Raw genomic sequence first — 21,340 nt, 5'->3', positions numbered from 1 at the left:
CAGCTCCACCTTGGGTACCGTCATGCAGCATGTTGTGCTTGTTGGAGGAGAGGCGAAGACGAATCCGACGACACACTGTAGCAGAGATGGGAGGAGAACCAGGTCCGACTGGGCATGCCAATTTGTTTGGACACCAGAAAACCCGCCTACAGCGGCTTCTCATGTGGGAAGTGTGCGGGCGTGCCAGTGTACAATAGTACACAAAAATAAAAGACAGGAACATAGTATCTTATTAATCATCACGAGTAACAAGTACAAATTCCTAAGAAAAGAATGCGCGCCATGGCCTGCTGATGGCTATCTAACTTGGGCGATGTGGTCTCCATGGTTCCTAGGGCCTCGGAAGGCTCCCGGTTAATTACCCCTGTGAGTTGAATCACAGAGTACCTCCGATTCTGCTGCTGTGGTCGTCGTCTTCAATCTTCGCTTCACTTCTCCATGCAGAGTGTTGGTGTAGATGTGGGTGGCGTCGGCGTAAGGGCCTCGTCGGTCCATGAGCCGGTACAACATGGCTGGAACATCAGCCATGCCCGCCCGTGTAGTCCGCCTTGTCAGTGTCGAACAGCACGTGGTGTCATCTTGATCGCACTTGCATGGTTGGTGTAGATCGGATCGGACTTCCTCGGCCGCGTCGTCGTGGTACGCCATGGAACTTGTTCACTTGGAGTTGTTAAAGTAGTGGATGGAGAGCTACATCGCGGCGCTGCGTTCTTGTGGAGGCCAGCGTGGCCTCCTGGCTTCAGCACATTTGGAGCATGTACGTGTAGATGCATCCATGCATGGCCCTGTACACGCCCACATGCACGTAGCCTTGCCTTGCTTGCTTCTTGGTGTTGTTTGTGTGTAGGTAAAGAACTTGCATCTTCAAGTTCATGTCGTGGTAGCGTTCGGCCTTCACTCGGGCGTGTTCGACGCCAGCGGACCAGAGCTGGCCGTCGGCGCTCCGTATTCCCATGACTCGAAGTCTGGCGTCATCTCGATCATCAGACCGCCACGTCGCTCTCTTCTTGGCCCAAATCATGACATTGGACCAATGTGCTCATATCCATGCAAGATTGCAAAAGAAACAATAACTAATAAATAGATTGACTAGATTAGTTTCTTACCCATGGAGAAGAACGTGTATGCCATCTCTTTCTACTGGTGGCTTTCGCCTTCTCGGCTTCAGGAACTCACGAAGGAAGACGACGTCTGGCCGCTGGCTAGCTGCTGGTCTGGGGCTGAACATCGGAGTGGTGGATGGCGATGTGCTTCTAGCTCTTGTTGCCAAGAACAGCCTGACGGCGTGGAGGTGAGGTCTGATCTCCTTCATAGAGTCCTGGGGGCTCTTTATATAGGCAACAACTAGGGTAATGCCGAGCCTGTTGGACTGCACGCACGCGCCGCCTTTGTTGGTTGCCACCGAGCGAGATATTTGGAGATTTACTTGTCTTCCGTTCGATATTATCTTCGGCTCGTGTATATCCTGGCGAGAACCTGGACACTTCTATTCCGTATACCAAACAAACATCTCCTTTCTTGGCTGAACAGTGGGCCAGCACTTGATATGGATTAGCTTCTCACATGGAGTCACTGAGGCATGGGCCCAGCTGACTATAGAGCCTACTATACGTACGTATATTTGGTCCAGAGAGGCTTGCGGCTGATAAACGTGCATGTACGCTAGCTGGCGATCAGTACACGGATCTGCCGGCTGTATATCCCCCGAACGTTCTAGAATATTCTGGACCTCGCACCGAGTAGCGCCGCGTCGCATCGGCCCGGCTGGTGTACAATTATGCGGAAAATATATGGTATAGACCGGCATATATACGAGCTCTACGGCCGATTCCGGACGTATATATACAAGCGCACATACGTATCATGACTGCACCTGTTTAGCTCTCTCTCATTGCCTGTCGCGAGCATACCTACACTGCATGCATGGACCTATAGCACGCAGAAGCTCACACGGTGGTTATTAGCTTCCTTGCCTGAATGCACGTGACACAAGCATATATATGTATATGTATGTATGTATTTTCCCTTTTTTTATATGCTCGGTGGTACACACAAATAAAAGTGTACATATGGATTTTACTTTGACAAAATTCCATCGAACAGACACTATAACAATAAGCTAAAACAGTTGGAAATCCTACCAAAAGAAGATCTTAATTAATTTGCATCTGCGTGTTACAGATAATACATGTACGCATGCAAGCTATTGGGCCTATTCGCTTGAACTTATCAGCCGACTTATCAGTTAGAATCTACAGTATTTTTCTCTTACAACAAAATAGCTTCGGTCAATTTATCAGACGACTTTAAAATCAGCCGAACGGGTCCATTAGCATGGCAACCAACAAACAAATGAACCAGTGGCCAATTGTCGATGGGCCTAAGAATCTCTTTTGTATTATACCTTCCATCTTGCCGATCCTGCAGAAGTGCAGAATCAAAATATTCTCCGTTAATCCGACCGACACTACCAGAAACTTTTAGTTTGCCGAGTGTAAGAATATTTACCGAGTGTATTCTATTGGACACACGACAAAGAAACTCTTTGTCGAGTACTGCCAGAAAAACACTCGGCAAAATAATTACACTCGACAAAAGAGCCCAAAAACACTCGGCAAAGCCTGGCACTCGGCAATCCAGAAAAAAAAATACGACAATACTAGGCACTCGGCAAATAAATATGTTTGCCGAATGTAATTATTTGACACTCGATAAAAAAATAAGTTTGTCGAGTGTCGTGATCTGACACTCGACAAACTTAGCTTTGCCGAGTGTCCTAGATTCGGCACTCGGCAAACTGGACACCTTATAAAAGTCACCCGACCGCTGCCCCCTCCCTCCCCTCCCTCCCCCGGCGCCGCTTGAGCCACTGTGGCGTGGTGGCGGCGTGGTGGTGGCGGTGGTTTTTTTTATATTTTTTGATTTTTTTTGCCGAGTGTCGGTTTAGCATTCGGTAACATCTTTGCTGAGTGCTCGATAAAAAATACCTGGTAAAGACAGTTTTGTCGAGTTCTTTTTTTGCCGAATGTAACACTCAACAAACGCTTTACCGAGTTTTTTTTTTGCCTTCGCTATGTGGCATGGGCACACGACACACCTATAAATTCAGGTAGTGCGACTCGTCCACCTGAAAGCAGGACTGATCTCAGTACGCGCCTGCAGCTCCCATGGCGTGCGTGTGCAGGCAGGCCCGGCCCTGGGGCAGGGCGAGCGGGGCACACGCTCTAGGCCCCTAACGCCAAGGGGCCCATTAGCGGCCAACAGGTATATGTCTTGTATACGTATTTTATATAGTTGAGCAGATGACGTCATAGCACCGTCCATCAATACTCGGATATTGCTTGTACTAGTAGATACGTGCTGGTTGCCGACTTGCCCTACTGCACTATAATCTATCTTTTAATCTTAAAATCTTTAGAACTGAGATTTGGGATCCACGAGTCATTTCTAGTGTTTATTGCAAGATTAACAATTGGCACAACCAAAGGCCACAGCAAGCCTAATCTTATGAGGATGTTTATGTGATTCATTGAGCGTTTCCTCGTCATTAAGACATTAAGTTGTAGGTTTTTGCTCCGTTGTAAGTTGTTTTTAGTTCGTCTTAAGCCAAACTCTAACAAACTTATAAATATACTAAGTAAAAAATCTACTAAGTATTATTACTACTAGTACTATGTTTAGTTTAGAGGCCCTGCTTATCAGTTTCACTCCAGGTCTGTGAAAACTCAGGACCGGCGCTGTGTGCAGGCGCACTAATAAGCAGCAACCAACAGCTGTCTGCCTGCATACCTGCATCTCCCTCTATTCTAAGCTACCGGCCTCGACATCAATGCATGCAATGCAACTAGCTAGTAAATAAATATATAAAATGAGGAATGTTATGTTCGCTTGATAAGCTATGACTAAAAGTATTATTGGTTGATTTGTTGTGAGAGAAAAATATTATTCGTTGACTAAAAAAATACGGCTTATAAGCTAAGCGAACGGGACAGAAGTAGCAAGCACCGATCGAGGTAAACAAATGGAGTGGCTTTGTGGTTCATGGAAGGGCTTGGCCCTCCACGGACAAGCGTCATGTTCGTTTGGCTTATAAACCGTACTTTTCAGTCAACGAACAGTATTTTTTTCTCATAACAGATCAGCCAACAGTACTTTTGGTCATGGCTTATCAGCCAAACGAACAGGACAAAGATCTGGCGCAGTGCTATGCTAACACCGTACCACCAGATTATATATGAGTATTACAATTACTTCATACGGACGATCCTGCCGTGGTGGACGAAGCAGACGACAGCAGTGCGATTAAGTTAGCCGCTGGCGTGTCCCCCGTGAGGACGGAGCCACCGCCACCACCACCACTGACGACGCTAATGAAAGGAGCACTTGTGATTCTCCAGTGTATAATTGTATTATTTTCTGTTTGCCAATGCTCATGCCTGCATGATTCAGTTTGTTTGTTGGGGTCGTCGTCTAACCCTAGCTACCATTGGCCAAAGATTCCTTGCCTGGCGTCAGCCAATGCAGATTATTCTTCCCTGCCCGGCCCCAGAAGTCCTCTCGGCTAGCTGTCTAGCTTGTTAATTAGAGATGTAGTGCCAATCATGGCCTCCCTATCCAGATCCTGCTGTATATTATTCTCTCTCTCTCTCGAACATGCGAGAGAGCTAGCTCTGAAATAGTATCTAATAAGGCTCGACAAGCATTCAGAGCTCAAGCAATCACGCACTAATAATGCAGTCGTGGGTGCTCGTGTTCAGCTTCTATTTGTGGATAAAGGGCTAAGATAACAATAAGGAATTATTGCAACATTGCTCATCTCTTGGTCCCGTCTTAGGTTTCGAGCCTGCGTATATATAGTATATACATGCACTAAGTGTTGTTGCATGATTGGAATGCGATATATATTGATATAGGGTATGGGTGGCAGTGCGCGGGTAGTGCCTGCCAAAAACTATTGTTCGCTCTCTCTTTATATATATATATATATATATATATATATATATATATATATATATATATATATATATATATATATAGTTAAATGCATGGGTGGTCCATCAACTTGCGCTCTAGTTTTATTTAGGTCCATCAACTTTGAAAGTGGGTTTTTTGATCCATAATCTTTGTCAGTGGCGCATTCCTAGCCTATACCCCTTTGTTTCAATTTTTTATCCGACGTGGCACCTCCGGTGCATGTGGACGCCGCACACACGCATGCATGATGCATGCACGTCGACGTCTTCCCGCAGCTAGACAACTCTTGCGGGTTTTGCTTGTGAGCATAAAGACCTTGCTGACAGGGTGGCTGGGTGAGCATAACGACGCGGAGGCGCGGCGGCCGGCGAGGCGCGCGAGCATGACGACCTTGCTGAGGCCGAGGCGGCGGACGTCGCGGCTGCCAGGAAGGTGGGGGCGTTCGAGGAGCTGAAGGGCGTGGTCGGGGCGCTCCAGGACGGCGGCAAAGGTTGCATGTCCCGCGTTGAGGCGGCCAAGGCCGTGCGGAGGAAGGCCAAGGACGACGCCGGCGCCAGGGAGATGCTCGCGATGCTCGACGCCATCCCACCGCTCGTCGCGATGCTAGCATGGTCTCCTAGAACAGCAGGCTCTTGGAGGTGGAGGAGGCAGTGAGCGCCTTGAGGTTCTCGGTCGATGACGGAGCGAAGTCCTGCAGCAGTCGCGCGCGCCGGACGATGCGCCGCATGTTGCTCTGCAGGCTCTGCTGAACCAGCTGCCGCACGGCGCGCTTCTCGGCGCTCATGCCGACGTCGTCGAATTCCCCGTCCACCGGCTCCTCCTCCCCGCGGCACCTGCGCTCCTGCAGTGTTGACACCGTCGCCACGACGCCTGAGACGTCGTCCGTGACCTGCGCGCCCTTGTCGGCGCGGAGGATCTCCAGGATCCTGGACGCGCGCTTCTGCGCGAGTGCCGTGCCCACGAGCGTGAGCTCTAGGAGCGCTGACGAGGCGGCGGCCTCGGCCATGGCCGCGCGGTCACCGTAGCTCCGGTGCGCCAGGACCATGAGCACGTAGGCCACCTCTCCTGGCACCCGGGCTCGTCGGCCCAGTTGAGCACGTTGACGAGCGACGGCACCGCGTCGGGGGCACGGCTCACCGCGCGGCGGCCCTCGGGGCAGGCCGCCACGAGATTGCAGAGCACGGTGAGCGCGCGGTCCATCATGGGGGCGGCGTCCCCCACAGCAGCCACCAGCACCGGCGCGAGCCCGGCCGCCAGCAGGTGCGACGCGTTGGCGGGCGCGATGGAGAGGTTCAGGAGCGCGTGCAGCGTGTCATGGCGCGCCTGCTCGGTGGAGGAGCACGTGGCGGACTAGAACGCGCGCACGAGGAACGGCGCGGCGCCGGACGCGCCGATGACGGGCTTGTTAGCCTCGAGTGCGCTGAGGCAGAGGAAGTTGGTGACCACGGCCTCCGTCAGCGCGTCGGACGCGCCGTCGCCGTCCGTAATGCGGAGCATCTTGTGGACCGTGCCGCCCGTCGGCGCCGACATCTACTACTTCCCGCAGGGCCACGCCGAGCACGCCAGCGCGCCGCCGTGGTCCTGCGCGCCGCGGGGTGTCTGGCTCCCTGGATGCCTGCAGTAGCAGCAGCAGCAGCGGAGCTTATGGAGGAATTTGCTAGTTATCCGCCTCAGCGACAAGGAAGACGCGCCCGCCGACGCTGCGCTTCATCACGTCCACGTCCTTGAACTGCTGCCGGGGCTTGTCATTGTCCCCGTCGGCGGCGGTGGCGACGGCGTCGGCCTCCGTGGATGAGTACAGGATGGCGGTGCGCACGCGGTTCGGCGGTTGTAGGTAGGTAGGCACTCGATGGCCGCCCAGCGGAGCGCCCCGTCGTCGTCGGCGCCGCCACAAATGACTGACCAGGAGCCGTGCTGCACAGCTGCAACATGAAGACGTCGTCGACGCCCCATGCCTCCATGCCCATGCCCTGGCCGATGCCCCGACTCATCCGACGCCCCGACTCCCGGACAGCATGGCACGTACGGGCATGGCGCCACCGAGCGCGCCTTGTCGAACAGGTCGCGGATGTTGGACTTGCTCTCGCCGTACCACATAGTCAACAGCTCGGGGGCATAGAAGAGCACGCCACACGACAGCGACATGCAAGACATCTCGAACATCTCCAGAAGATCCACCGGGTATGCAGCACGTACACGTACTGAACCATCTCCTGGAGCTTAACTTCTTCTACCTGTAGAAATCATGGACTTGTCGGATTCCAAGTGCAAGCCGTGCTGCCTCAGCAAGGTCGTCATGCTCGCACGCCTCGCCGGCCACCGCGCCGCCGCGTCGTTATGCTCACCCAGCCACCCTGTCAGCAGGGTCTTCATGCTCACAAGCAAAACCCGCAAGAGTTGTCCAGCTGCGGGAAGATGCCGACGTGCATGCATCATGCATGCACATGCATGCGTGTGTGCGGCGTCCACCCGGACCGGAGGGGCCATATCGGTTAAAAAATTGAAATATATGGGCTAGGAATGCGCCACTAACAAAGATTATAGATCCAAAAACCTACTTTCAGAGTTGATAGACCTAAGTAAAACTAGAGCGCAAGTTAATGTACCGTCCATGTATTTAACTCTCTCTCTCTCTCTATATATATAACTCTCTCTCTCTCTATAGATCGCATTTTCGCTGTTTTGCTTTCGTACGTTCGGGTGGATGGATGGTGGAGTGTGGAGTGGAGGGATGCGCATTGCGTTCAGCTCCAAGATCTACTATAAAATAACTGTGCTACAGTTACTTCGCTGCGTTATGAGCGGTGAACGAAAATGATGAGTTTTGCTGTCGGAGCTCAGCTCAGAGCTTGCACTGCATGCAGATGCAGCCATGTGGGCCGACTGTTCAGAAAAGGACTCTCTTTGGACCAAAAAAATACAGTTAAGGCCATTTGATGGCCCAATAGGAATCGCGCGATTTTTATGCTGGCCCAGTTCATCAATCATGGCCACGAAATAAATGAACATGCGTGCTAAAAAAAAATGAACATGCGCCAAATCGGGAACAGAAAATTCGTTTACCGAATCCACTTTTCAAAGTTTTATGATCGTATTATTTGGATAATGAAACCCAGCCAAACATTAAACTAAAATATGGTTTCACTAGAAAATTTTCAAGGGGGAGAATCCGTTTTTTAACTAAAACAAAATTCACGTATCAGATAAATACGGTATTGGTTGGTTCATACAGCAAACGCGGAAATTTGATGAGTATATTATGAATAGAAATCATAGTTATGTGCTAAAGACATCACAAGACACCAATTACTTTGTTCATTTCCCATGTTTTAAGAAAGAGGAGGTGGGGAAAATGTCTTCTTTCCATAGTGATCTCTAGAATTGCAGTTGACTGAAACACAGCTACCGGAAAAAAGAAGAAGAGAGGTGTTGTGTAACATTAAAAAATGACCTTTACATACAGGCCACTAAAAAGTTCGGACGCACCCAAGCGCTATTCACCTAAACTTTTTTTTGTCTCTCAAACCATCCTCTCAACTGGCGGTGCCAGTGTTGTCGCCGCTATGTGTTGCGCCTCCGAAATTAACTCGTTACGTCTCTATCCTCCGTTCCGTCTCCCCGCTACCTTCCCCTATCCACATATGCTCTTGCCTATTCTAGGCCTCCACTTCCCCGCTTCCTTCTCCCTTGAGGACTATCTCTTCATCACCTGCGGCCGCACCTCAGCCCAAGTCCAAACGACGTACGTCCAAGGAGTTCGAAAACGCATCCAAAGAGTTAGAAACCACTCAGGGCTTGTTTGGTTGTATTCGTATCCATCTCAATTTACTTATGATGAAGTGGATGTTAGTCACTTTTTCGCTCTAATATGCCCCAATACATATAGATAAGGTAAATTCGATTGCAACCAAACAATCCAAACAAGAGTTATCATGCTCTTATATATCCACGTAGAGGTGCCAAATTTAAATAAACGCTTATGGAAGTTAAAGGATTCCTTGAAGATCAATCTTTTTATGATACCTCTGTAAAGGAGGTAGTGCTCACTAAAGATAACCTAGCTAAGTGTAATTGGCAAGGGAACAAAACTTGCTGCTTTTGTCAATATGAGACCATTAGGCACTTGTGTTTAGATTGTCGTCTTAGACAAATTGGTCAATGATTTAAGTGGCTTCAGGTCTTCCACAGCCAAGAAATGTGTCACATATGTTTGGGACATAGCTTGGAGGGTTTAATAAAGTGTTCAAACCTTTAGTTCTGCTAGGTGCGGCCACCACATGGTCACTCTGGTTATGCGGGAACGATCAATTTTTTGAAAAGAAATTTTTCTCAACGCCATTGCATGTTATATTCTCGATTGCTCACTGGCTCCATATATGTGCTATCCTCCCAGACGCCAGACTCACAGGATTATGTTGTGGTGGCTTCATGGCGATTGATGCAGGTAGCTAAGGATATCTTCTCCTACGCATATGGATGGCGATCTAGTCTTATGATTGATAGTCATTAATATGACAGGCTCTTTTTTTAGCTTGTATGCTTTTATGCAGAGACCAGAAGTGGGCTACAATTATTGTATCAGCTCGATGTAATGATTGTGAATTAAGAAAATCCTTCCTTTGTAAAAAATGATTGCATTTTAATCTTGTGTGAAAAGCATAATATCCTCCTAGGGCACGTAACTAGATCACACTCACACACGCAAGTCGACCTTCTATCACATATCTAGCTTCTACTCCCTTCAGTGACAGAAACATGCATATTGTTGACGATAAGATTTACTCGAACCTTAAAAATCACAAAAAATCAATAACTTCAAATATTTTAGTTTGGAGACATATAAAGTATATTGGTAGATATGTACTAAAAATACTTGCAAAATATTATAATTTTTTAAAAAAACAAAGAATATATTCTAGAAGATATTAATTGTCAAAGATATATGTATGCATTGAACCATGCAAAACCAAATGTAACAAGTATTTTTATAATAGATTTTAAAAGGATAATTGAGCTAAGATTATAGTTTTTTATAGTATGTATATACACCGTACCAACTTAATTTTAGGAAAAATAATATATATTAAAGACCCAAGGTATGCTAAGGTGTGCACTAGGATCAATTTGGCTCTAGCTTCGCCCCTGCTAGTTCGAGGAATGCTCTAACACTCAGGCTTCCTGGTCTCCTGATAGGGCGTTCGTCATTTCCCGTCCGCGTCGCTCGCTCGCGGAACGGATCTCACCCACACTGCCTCCGTCCGCATTGCCCGCTCGCTCTGCGACGTCGCCCCTGGGCCCCCGCCCTCGCTCACGCCACGTGCCCCCACACGGACTCGCGCCTCCCGTTGCGGCCGCGCTCCATCCGCCTACGGTGGCCTCTATCGAGGTCTGTGCCGCCGACGAGCTCCACATCCGTGACCTCCGCACAACTCCGTTGAAAGCGCATGCTGCAAAAGTCTGTTTCAAGTGTTTCAAATGTTTCAGAGGTATGTTGTAATTGTTTCATATGGGTATTGCAAAAGTAGATCGAGGTGTTGCATATATTGCAATTATTGTACACATATGTTGTAAGCTTTTGTTCTCAATGTTTCATTTGTTTTTTTAGACGTATGTTGTAAGTGTATTTATCTGGATATTGCTTTCACACATATGTTTGCAAGTGTTTTACTAGACGCTGCGTATGTTTTTACAATGGTTTTAAGTGTTTTTCATGTATTTTTACAAGTGTTTCAGATGTATTTTTAAGTGTTTCATCTGCCTCCAGACATATATTGCAAGTGTTGCATCTGAATGTTTCAAAAATAGATCAGGTATTGCATCTCCCTCCTCGCCTTTTGCTGTCTCGTCTCGGTGTCTTCTCCTCCTCCCAACGCTGGGTGGGCATCCGCCCCCCCCTCTCCTTCTCTTTTCGATGCTGGCGACGTTCGGGGCGACGTGGATCCCATGTGGGCGCGTGGAACGGTGCAGGAAAATAACTGTAAGCGCAGGCGTCCGGCCCGGAGGTCCTGGCGCTTGCAAGCCCATCCATGGAGGTCCTAGCGTGCGGAATGTAGCCCCGGGTCAAATTGGCTTGGCGTTTGGAAGCACATGCGAAGGGGCCGAACGCACCCGACCCACGCTTCCGAGGCGGCGCTTCCCCATCTCTAGCGTCCGGGGGCGCGGCTTCCCCGTGCCGCGCGAGAGTGCGAGACGACGCTCGCTCGCCACCAACTCGCCGCCACGAGCGTCCTACCTCTGTACCTCGGCCATGTCTCCAAATAAACAAGTAGCGCGAGGGTATGCGGCCTGGGAATAGATCATCTCCACTCTCCACTGTTATGCTGCTTAGTTGATGTCTTCTTTATATCCTCTTCGTCTCTCCTTTTTGCTTCCATCTCCTTACGAGTCATCCTGAGGCGGCTGCTAACTGAGTTTACAAATACTCGCGCCAGGTTGGTAAAAGAAGTCATTTTAGAAAATGTTTTGGTCAAACACTGTGCATTAGAAATATAAATTATGAGTAACTTTTAAGTTGCTTAGTTTGAAAATATGAAAACCATATGAATAGATTTGTCTTGAAATGTATTTTAATAAAAATATGCATATATTGCTTTCCGATAAATATTTTTATAAAAAAAAGAAGTCAAAATTATGTTTTGGAGACCGTATCGCTGTCCAAAACGACTTCTTTTACTAACTTGGAGTGAGTATCATATTTACACCAACAAGAAATTTCAACACTCCTGGGCCCTTGCTGACAGCTCCAAGGGTTCGTGCCTATGGATGTGTGCCTAATCCGTACAAACTCGCTTGGTGAAAAAAAAGGTGGTAACTGGTGAGATGATGTCGAAGAGACCAAATGGATAAGAGGGTCACTGAGGATGACAATGGTGCAAGAGATGGATCGGAAAGGACGTTATTATGCTTTGGAGAATGGTGGAACAACCAAATTTCAGAGATCGGAAGCGCATATCGCTCGGCCTACCTGATCCAGTTCCCAAGATCTTACTACAGCTTTGATGCCTGTCCGCGGTCCACAGATCTGTCAACTATGTGTCAGGAGCCGGAGACATCGGATCATTTAGGGGTGCATTGCGTCGTCGGTAGAGAGGCCGGTCTGAGAGTTCGGACGCAAAATGCAGTGCAGGTGCCGTCGATCCTGCATCATCAAACTTTCAGAGATTGCTGGGATGCTATGCAACTTTGGCTCCAGTGATCAGTGTAAATAAGACGGCCGGCAGCGCAGTCATCATGTACACAATGTGGAGCATCCGGAAGGAACAGAATAAGATAATTTTGGATCACAAACACTCATCGCCAGCACAGGTTCTGGCGGTGAGGACTTAGACCATGGGAAGGCTAGCTTGCTGCCAACCGTCTGTAGAATGATTTCCTTTTTCTGCATGATATGCTCTTTGAGGAGTTTTTTCTAGCTTGCTACGCTCCTGCCAGCGATTGGTATGTCATGATCCTATGCTACGGATATAACAAAGCAGAATCCTAACAAAGACATGTCATAATTTATTGTATGATGTGTTCTGAATTCAACAAGGTGCACTTACAATAAACCAGTGTAGTATCAGGTGGAGACACGTCTGCAAGTACAGATTATTACATGATGATGATTGATTGGTCGTACAGAAATGAGACAGAACCATATGTTATGTCCTCTTATACAAAGAAGAGACTCAGTATGCATGCAAGAATAATTGGAGCATCAGGTTGGGTGTTGCCGATCGATAAGAGGGATTCGGTTTCAGGCTGCCTTCCTTCCTTCCATGAGCGAAGCAGAGTTCAGTCCCCTGCGCCGTTGTCTGATCTTACATGCTCGGCTTGGCGCTGAGGCGGCTCGCAAGCTTCTGGCCCAGAGATCTGTCGGCCTGCATCCATTGATCAGGCAACCAACGATTCAGAAAACAACTCGGTGAATTCAGTAAGCAACTTATCGTCTGAAACTGAATAAGCTGCAGATTATATAAATTACTGCATATATATAAGTGCATTACCTGAGACCAGTTGGAGAGCCAGATGCTCCTGATCTCATGGGTGAGGCGGGGGTCAGAGAGCGCGTCGACCCATCTCTTGATGAACCGTTCTTGCCTGCAGATATGATGAGTACAGTCCGGTTCAGTTCAGTAAGCAAACATGCAGTTCAGTGATCAGTAAGAGAGCATTTGATGAATGGATTGCCATACCTGGCTGGGTCCATTGCGCGGTACCTCTCCCCAGGCTGCTTGAAGTTGTTCTCCTTGGCAATCACAGTCTGCACCGACAAACCAACAGGTCATCGAGGGATCATTCAGACTCAGTCAGTGATGGATCGAGTGGACATTACTACAGTCTACATTAGAGTAAAAATGAAATGATGATCACGGAGGATTGAGTACCTTGTCTCGGCGGCCGGTGATGTGGACGGTCGGGATTGGGTACCTGGGCGCGTTCTTGGCAGGGTCGTACCTGGAGGGGAAGTAGTCCACCTCCTCGTCGCGGTGCATGAAGTTCATGAAGCCGTCGTAGTGGTTGTTGTGGTGGGCGCACTTGGGCGCGTTGGCCGGGAGCAGCAGGTAGTTTGGTCCCAGGCGGTGGCGCTGCGTGTCGGAGTAGGAGAAGATCCTGGTCTGAAGCAGCTTGTCGTCGGAGTAGTAAATCCCGGGGACGATGAGTCCCGGGCAGAATGCCAGCTGCTCGTTCTCGGCGAAGAAGTTGTCGATGTTGCGGTTGAGCACCATCCGCCCCACGGGCTGCAGCGGGAACACGTACTCGGGCCACGTCTTTGTCACGTCCAGCGGGTCGAAGTCGAAGCGGTCCTCGTGCTCGGGGTCCATCGTCTGGATGTAGAGCGTCCACTCCGGGAAGTTGCCCGCCGCGATGGCGTCGGTGAGGTCCTTGGTGGCGTGGCTGTGGTTGGCGCCGCCCACGACGACGGCCTCGTCGTCCAGCAGCGACCGGACGCCGCAGGTGGGGCGCCAGTGGAACTTGACGTAGGTGGCCTTGCCGGCGCGGTTGATGAGCGTGTAGGTGTGCACCCCGGAGCCGTCCATGTGGCGGTAGTCGGCGGGGATGCCGACGTCGTCGAAGAGGAAGGTGAACATGTGGAGGCTCTCCGGGTGGTGCGAGAAAAAGTCGAGGATGCGCCAGTTCTCCTGGATGTGCGTCTTGGGGTTGGGCTTGAGCGCGTGCACCATGTCCGGGAACTTCATGCCGTCGCGGATGAAGAAGACGGGGAAGTTGTTGCCCACCAGGTCCCAGTTGCCCTCCCGGGTGTAGAACTTGACGGCGAACCCGCGCGGGTCCCGCAGCGTCTCGGGGCTCCCGCGCTCGTGGATCACCGTGGAGAAGCGCACGATCACCGGGGTCTGCACGCCCGGGGCGCGAAGGAAGTCGGCGCACGACAGGTGGGTGATGTCGTGGGTCACCTCGAAGAAGCCCTTGGCGCTGGCGCCCCGGGCGTGCACCACGCGCTCCGGGATCCGCTCACGGTCGAAGTTGGCCAGCTTCTCCACCAGGTGGTAGTCCTCAAGCAGGATGGGACCTGATGATGGTGAACAAATATAATTAATTAATCCCACTCCCACAGCGCTTCTTCAATTGTTCTTGTTCACCTCAGCTCAGTTACAGTTACGAGACCACTGGACTGCTGCATCTGACTGATTGATGATTTGATTCTAAACATGACAAAGTACTAGTAGTAGTAGTAGTCAGGACTAAACTGACATAGTACTCCTGAACTCGAGAATTGGAGGTACAGTGACAATAGTTTACACGGTAAAATTAAAATTCTTCAGTAGAGTATATTCTCTGATTTTTTAATCTTTTCTTTACTGTCTGTCCTTATCAATTATCATAGGAGTAACCAGATACTACCTGGAGCTCAATTAATGATGTACTCAGTAGTACTGTAGCAATTGCTTCCGTCCGGTTCGTTTGGACTTGTTTGGCTTATAAGCCATGGTTCAAAATACTATTGGCTGGTTTAATGTGAGAGAAAAATACTGTTCGTTAATCGATAAGTTATGATTTATAAGCTAAATACGACCGAGTGAACAGACTGTTCGTCTAGTGGTACCGTGCGTGCTCTCCTCCCTGCAGCAGCTTCGTCCTGTTGCTGATCATTCCTCGTAGTACTCCTACCAACTCCTACCGGAATTCCACTACTAGCACTCAGGTGCTACAGAAGTCGAGATTCCAACGCCGCATGCAGAGCTCAGTTGAGTTACTCCTACTATAGCGACGGCAGCATCGCCAGGGAGCTCTAGCCGGTAGGAACAGACAGCAGCAGCAGCTGCTGCAGCAGTTACCTCGTGCGCCGACGGTGAGGGAGTTATCGTTGTTCCATACGGGCGCGCCGGAGTTGGTGGTCCAGTACGGGGCGTTGAAGGCGCTCGACGGGCGGTGCTGCACGCGACACATCATCAAGACATGAACGACGAACATAAGCAGCCGGTGTGGCTCTGGACTGTGAGGAGCACGGCGTACCTTGTACGGGTCCATGGAGGCGGCGGCGATGGCGAGCTGGGCGGGCGGCGGGGCGGCGTGCAGCGCGTGCGCCTTGCGGGCTACGTACGCGAGGTCAGCCACACACCGCCGGTTATATATCGCGGGAGCCGCAGCGCAGCGAGTGGCTCTTGGGGTTTTTGCTCCCGATCCTTCCAGGGCTCGTGCTCGTGTGGGGCTACGTATGCCGACGCGCCTCCGGAGGGGTGGGTGGGTGCGTAGGTTTTTATGGGCCGCGCCTCATCCACACGCTCCCCGGCGAGCCCCGTCCTCCAGAAAAAAAAAATGGTTTTGTTGCCGGAGGTGCTGGGCGTCAAATAGATAAGACAAGCGTAGCCATGGAGCAAACTGCGCTACGGCAGGAGCTGGACGTGCCCGGGCCGGGCGTGTGAACGCGATGGGCGCAGGGTATTTTCGCTAAAGCCTCCTGTAGATGCCGTTCACACGAGCGCAGCGCATGGCCACGGGCCACGTGCCACGGCGACGGCGAGGGGAGGTGTGGGTGCACATGCGCCCGGGACGTAAGTGGTACTCCCACTGTAGAGTCTTGTGTGGCCGAACCGCCTACCCAAAATCCGGAAAAGCACCCTCGGATTTTTCACGACCAAGGCCGATGTGCGGTACAAGTACAACACGGCGCTGTGTTACACGGCTACTTCGCTCAACCAGCGCACCCTTTGGGGGCGTTACCGCGATTTTTTCTCGTTCCGGGACGGTTCGGTGTCACGAATGAATAATGCACCAAAAGGAGAGATAAAACAACAAAGGAAATACGAGCGTCGTCACACAAGCAACCACAGCTGAGGCCGTTCAGTCCTGCCCATGCTCAACAAGCCTATGCGTATCTCCTCGAACAATGCTTGCGAATTGCGATGGGCCGTTACGTGAAAAGGGCTGCCTCCATCACCCCCATCCATCATAGGGTTGCGACTTGCGCGCAAGACGATGGTCATCAGTAAGCAATGCCCAGATTTTTGCACCAGATAAAATCTTCCGAACTCAGCCTCATCCAAACATATCACGCAACCAAAATGATCATTTCGATCGCACCTTGGCGTTGGCATGCGAAGAACAGGCCAAACGGATGAGATCGCCCTTACCTTAGACCCCTGGAAAAACATAACTTGCAAACTCGCCTAGTACATATGGCTCGCTGCATTGGGCGGCTAAACCATTGATAACAATCGAACATAATCTGAACCTGAAAGGCTGCAAGAGGCATTCGACTAAAATACAGAACAGCACATTAATCCGCCATAATATGAAAAGGCAAAAAAACATGACAGAAAGCCACAGATTGAATTATCCTGATACTATAAACCAAGGAAGCCATTAAGGGCTGACAAAATCCAGGGACAAAAAGAGCAACGTCAACAGACACCACATCTTTAGTTAAGATAATCCATCAACTCCATGTCTCCATCTCCACACTCAAACAAAAATGCTTGTTGCAGGACTACAGGGAACAATAAATGCAATTGCGCAAGTTCTGATCTCCAAATAAGATAGCACTACTGTGACGCGACTAGCACTTCACTCGTCATCCTCATCATCATCATCGGCACCGCCAGAGGAGTTGAGGGCGTTGAGCCTTTCCACGAGGCTGGCCTTCCTCTGCTCATAGGTCAACTTCTTGGGATTGTACCTAAAATAAACAAAAGATGTGCATGGGTCAGTGACTCAGTAGCAAGAAAATTATGGAATTAGGTTGGGCAGAAACATTCAGATGTAGGCTACATAGAATCATCACTCAGCTAGTAGGGCATACCTCTTGTGCTCCTTTGGTGGCTTCTTTGTTGACTTGGCCATGCTAGGATCAGCACGGATGGCAGCATGGACCTTCTTGTACAGAGCTTCCATTTCATCAGCCTCAATTCCCTTCTTGATGTACTCACTGAAATGAGCCTGGTACTTCTCGGGCTCCTCATCAGCCAGATTCTGAATAATTCATAAGAATAATAGTACCAATGAGATTTAGTCAGCCCCACCAAATAGAGCACCTGATGTGGGACAGTTACATATTTTTATGAAATAAACTTACAAATTGATATCCAAATCATTACAAGGGAAAAAACTATAATCTGGCAAGCAACATGCACAACTTACCTTCATATACTCAGCAACATGGAGACCATAGATGTACTTGCGGTGGATATCAGCATCCAGCTGCTTATCATCCTTCTTGAAGCCAGCAAACCTCTTATCGCTGTGAGGAATATCCAGACCACCATCCAAAGCTCCCTGCAGCAACAACAAGCATTTTGCGTTAAAAACTTAAAATGCTCTCCATAAAAACATATTCCTTGTAAACATACAACAAAACTATAGTTCAATGAAAATTAGATAAATGGGAATGTCCATTCTTTCAGTGTGGACTCACATACATGTGGGAGTTCATTGGAATATTGATGTTATTAAATTCAAGAAGAAAACGGACTAGCTGATAAACATTTATCAAGACTTAAGCAATACTGGGCTCATATAGAAAAACTTCACTTGATGAGCCACCTACAACCAAATCACAACGAAAACATCTCAAGTATACAATCATTCATAATACAGAAGGATTATACCTTCAGGGCACCAAAGACACGGTTTCCAGTGGTAGTCCTAATAAGGCCGACATCCAAGAGTGCACGGAAAGGCCTCCTCCCTTCGGCTGGCTCGACAGAGAAGTCCTCACCAGTGGCCTGAGAACAGAAGATCATCACAAAGTGTCACCCAACGCAATATCAGTAAAGCAGCAAACAGAATGAATTTAAACATTTGTTTGAATTTTACCTCAACATTGCCCTCATACTCCTGATCCAAATCACGAATCTTGAGCACACGACGAGCCAAAAGAAGACCAGTGCAGTAGGCTACAAGATGGGGGCAAGGAGTTAACAATACAACATAAATGTGCTTAGTTACAAAAGAGAGTTTACACATTCTTTGCAGACAAAAATATACCTGCAGCATAGTTGGTCAGACCAACTTCTAGACCGTATCGTGGCAGCTCATGGGAATAGGCAGCAGCAAGAACCATATCACCCGCAATACTTGCAGATACAATTTGTGCAGTGATGTCCTTGTTGGTCTAAGGAGATTTATTAAGAGATACAACGCCTCCAATGTTCAACGTGCCAAAAATAATAAGCAGAAAGAAGATCAAAGCACAGAAATAATAAATTTGAAGGATACAAATCGCACAACAAATCGGTATTTGGGCGTATTGTACTTGTTCTTGTCTTGGTTAATCAACCTTATCCTTGCCCTGTAGTCTGTCTTACCAGCTGCAAACAAAAACAATAGAAATGTAGACTATCAAACACACAGCGCAAAGCAAATATAACAAAACCATTGAGAGAGCAAACAAAACATACCGCGCCTTCTCTTGAACTTCACTTGGAAACGCTTGGAGTAAGCATTGGTCTTCTGGGTCTTGACGAAGCCCCCCTGGAGACCAGAAAGCACATGAATACACAGGTGCAATTGAATATGAGAAAAAAACTATCGCTCATCCATACAACTTACAAGAGAGTTCTCTAAGCTGCCATCGAACATATACAGTAAGCGACTGATAGTAGATCAAACACGCAAACCAAGCAGCAAACATGTCCTTATCAATAGTCACACGGCTAAGTTTACAATATAGATGGCAAAAGCATCCTAATGACATGTGTCTAGGAACCAGTGCCACCTTACTGAAGATAGGTCTAATGGCACTGCAATATGTCTATCAACAAACATTTAACAAAACATCAGCCAAAGTCATCACAGTCATATCAGTTATACTCACTCTAAGTGCTGAGGACCTACTAAACCTAACAATCTAAGCAATTCGAATCCTAGTCAAACCAGGAATGAGACTCATAAACACTCATGGACAGTTAAAATAAATGGTGTAACATGCATTCAACATTAGCTCCCCACCGCATGAACATGAAACCACAAATATACTAGATAGCAGATGCACTAATCACCTAATCAAATGACCTAGCCAGAAGCAGCATGTGCTTTGGCTGGAAGGGTCAGATGCCCTCCCTTCGCCCAAACAATACTTTTGCAAACATCCATTTTAATCCCATAAAGCCCGCAAGCAGTTTAGTGCATTTGAGAAGAAAATATAAAGCATACCAAATCTAGTGCCATCAGTCTCAGTACAATACAAACAACAGCACTAGGTCACAAATTGCCACAAGGCTCGCCTTGTCACAGTGTTCAGTCAACTCAGCGGCGAACAAATGCTAGTGAAAATTTGAGCACAATTATTTGCTACCATTCAATGCCTAGGACACCTTGTCTTCCTCTCCAGGTGGATCAATGGTGGAACAAGGGTGGCTCTAGATTAGAAAATGGTGAGACAGGCTGCCTTTAGCAGAGGAAACAGTGGATACTTATAGACTAAGTAGCTGTACAATATGTTACTCATCCTAAGGCTAACAGGTCCACATGTCGAGAAGACAGTGGTGAGACATATAAAGATTTGCATCAAACTTAGAAGCCCAAATTTTGTCGCCCTGTCAGTTTTTTTTTTTTTTTGAGCCACAAAGAACATGCCACATTCTCTCCTATTGCAATATGTTTGCTTTAGAGCAGAGATCAGCTTGATGTAATCATATTGCACTGTCACCCTACTGAATTTCATTCCATGAATAAGCTGATGGATGCAACCCCAAGGTGCCATGAATTTTCACTTGTTTAGTGCTATCAACATTACAGAATAACTGAATAAGAGTGCAAGCAGAAAGGGAGTGTGTTGGCATTCAGTCTGTTTCCGCTTGTTATGTGCCAAATCCCACATCTGGGATACTGCGCCTCGCCAGCAGCAGAGGCACAGGCACAGGCACCGCACCATACATGGCTTCCACCACCGCTTCTCTCAGCCTCGCCTTCCCTTCCCTCTCCGCCCCCGCTTCCAATGCCCTCCGCTTCTCTCTCCGACGCCGTCTCCGCCTTCAATAAACTCCACGAGGCTTCCACCGTGCCCATCCCTCAAGACCCCACCTAGCCCCTGGTCGACGAGGACGCCCTACCCCAAAAAGGCTTGCCAAGATTCCCCCACTCTCCCCTAGTGATTAGTGAACAAATCCATCCAACCATACGCTAGATGCAAAGGCACAGACGCAGCAATCCACTGGAGAAGCACGAACGGAGAGGAAGGTTTGGGGCTCTTACCGCCATCTCGGTCGCCTGCTGTGGCTGCGGACGCGGACGCAGCTGCGGCGTCGGCGGCTTCTCCTGGCGGCCGCGAGAGGGGGTGAGGGCTAAAGGAGGAGAGAAGGGTTTATATGGGCAGCTCCTCGGGCACTTTTACTGGGCAGAGTGGACGGATGGATCGCATGACATCATCACAGTGGACGGCCAGGATCGGTTGGAGGGTGTAGCGGGGATCATATTCACAGCCATCCAAGCTGTCAATTCTCAAAAGCACCCAACACTAGCAGAAGAAAATCACCTTCAGTCACATTCAAAGGAAAACTGTATTTTGGGGCATGATCCCCTAGCTTTATTCTCGAATTGTTAATCAGCCTGTTCGCAGGTTGGTTTCTGGGCTGATAAGCCCGGCTGGTGCTGGTTTGTTGTGAGAGAAAAATACTGTACCATGGCTGATAAGCCCTGCCTGAAACCAACAAGCGAACATGCTGAATGAATGATATAACTATCCTCAAACAATAAAGTTCGTTGTTTGGTTTGTCACTAAAAAAAACTTCAGTCAGCATTCACGTGATCCCATTAATGAACGTATTCCGTCCAAATTATAAACAAAAATAAATTGCTCTTTCTAGATATATTGCTTTTACGATGACATAATGTGTATCTAAATGTATAGGCGAAAATATAAAATCAAAACATCTCATAATTTGGAATAGCAAAAGCTAGACATATTACTTCTATTCTGTATCTAAAC

At 48.7% G+C, this 21,340-nt stretch overlaps 2 protein-coding genes and 1 pseudogene across 3 annotated transcripts; all 3 read right to left on the bottom strand.

Moving 5' to 3' along the window:
* Nucleotides 1–5,590: 5,590 nt before the first annotated feature.
* On the bottom strand, nucleotides 5,591–6,504 carry LOC136469774 (U-box domain-containing protein 41-like; annotated as a pseudogene).
* Nucleotides 6,505–12,454: 5,950 nt separating this feature from the next.
* Nucleotides 12,455–15,623, bottom strand: LOC136449670 (catalase isozyme C-like). Its single transcript, XM_066449815.1, has 6 exons — nucleotides 15,430–15,623; nucleotides 15,252–15,348; nucleotides 13,341–14,485; nucleotides 13,149–13,216; nucleotides 12,960–13,053; nucleotides 12,455–12,833 (listed from the first exon to the last, which is right to left on the bottom strand). The coding sequence occupies exons 1-6, from the start codon at nucleotides 15,442–15,444 to the stop codon at nucleotides 12,774–12,776; spliced, it is 1,479 nt and encodes a 492-aa protein (XP_066305912.1). The 5' UTR covers nucleotides 15,445–15,623; the 3' UTR covers nucleotides 12,455–12,773.
* Nucleotides 15,624–16,727: 1,104 nt separating this feature from the next.
* Nucleotides 16,728–20,745, bottom strand: LOC136508447 (large ribosomal subunit protein uL18z). Of its 2 annotated transcripts, XM_066503125.1 has the most exons (9): nucleotides 20,608–20,744; nucleotides 18,813–18,885; nucleotides 18,631–18,722; nucleotides 18,400–18,526; nucleotides 18,229–18,308; nucleotides 18,021–18,137; nucleotides 17,554–17,688; nucleotides 17,216–17,385; nucleotides 16,728–17,092 (listed from the first exon to the last, which is right to left on the bottom strand). In XM_066503125.1, the coding sequence occupies exons 1-9, from the start codon at nucleotides 20,611–20,613 to the stop codon at nucleotides 16,981–16,983; spliced, it is 912 nt and encodes a 303-aa protein (XP_066359222.1). In that variant the 5' UTR covers nucleotides 20,614–20,744; the 3' UTR covers nucleotides 16,728–16,980. The 2 variants fall into 2 exon arrangements, with proteins under 2 accessions (XP_066359222.1, XP_066359230.1); XM_066503133.1 differs by lacking the exons at nucleotides 18,229–18,308; nucleotides 18,400–18,526 and having other exon boundaries at nucleotides 18,640–18,722; nucleotides 20,608–20,745.
* Nucleotides 20,746–21,340: the final 595 nt, after the last annotated feature.

This window comes from Miscanthus floridulus, chromosome 1, assembly GCF_019320115.1.
Source record: "Miscanthus floridulus cultivar M001 chromosome 1, ASM1932011v1, whole genome shotgun sequence".
Classification (NCBI taxonomy): Eukaryota; Viridiplantae; Streptophyta; class Magnoliopsida; order Poales; family Poaceae; genus Miscanthus; species Miscanthus floridulus.
Note: the sequence above shows the minus strand (reverse complement) of the source record. Positions and strands in the feature narration are given on the sequence as shown.

What these genes read in the sequence shown, in the direction of transcription:
- LOC136449670 (XM_066449815.1), bottom strand. An exon ending in CCTCACCGTCGGCGCACGAG is followed by an intron (nt 14,486 to 15,251) that starts GTAACTGCTGCA and finishes CACCATCATCAG; the next exon opens with GTCCCATCCTGCTTGAGGAC. An exon ending in TCACCGGCCGCCGAGACAAG is followed by an intron (nt 13,217 to 13,340) that starts GTACTCAATCCT and finishes TTGTCGGTGCAG; the next exon opens with ACTGTGATTGCCAAGGAGAA.
- LOC136508447 (XM_066503125.1), bottom strand. An exon ending in GTGTCTTTGGTGCCCTGAAG is followed by an intron (nt 17,689 to 18,020) that starts GTATAATCCTTC and finishes TTGTTGCTGCAG; the next exon opens with GGAGCTTTGGATGGTGGTCT. An exon ending in CCACCAAAGGAGCACAAGAG is followed by an intron (nt 17,093 to 17,215) that starts GTATGCCCTACT and finishes TGTTTATTTTAG; the next exon opens with GTACAATCCCAAGAAGTTGA.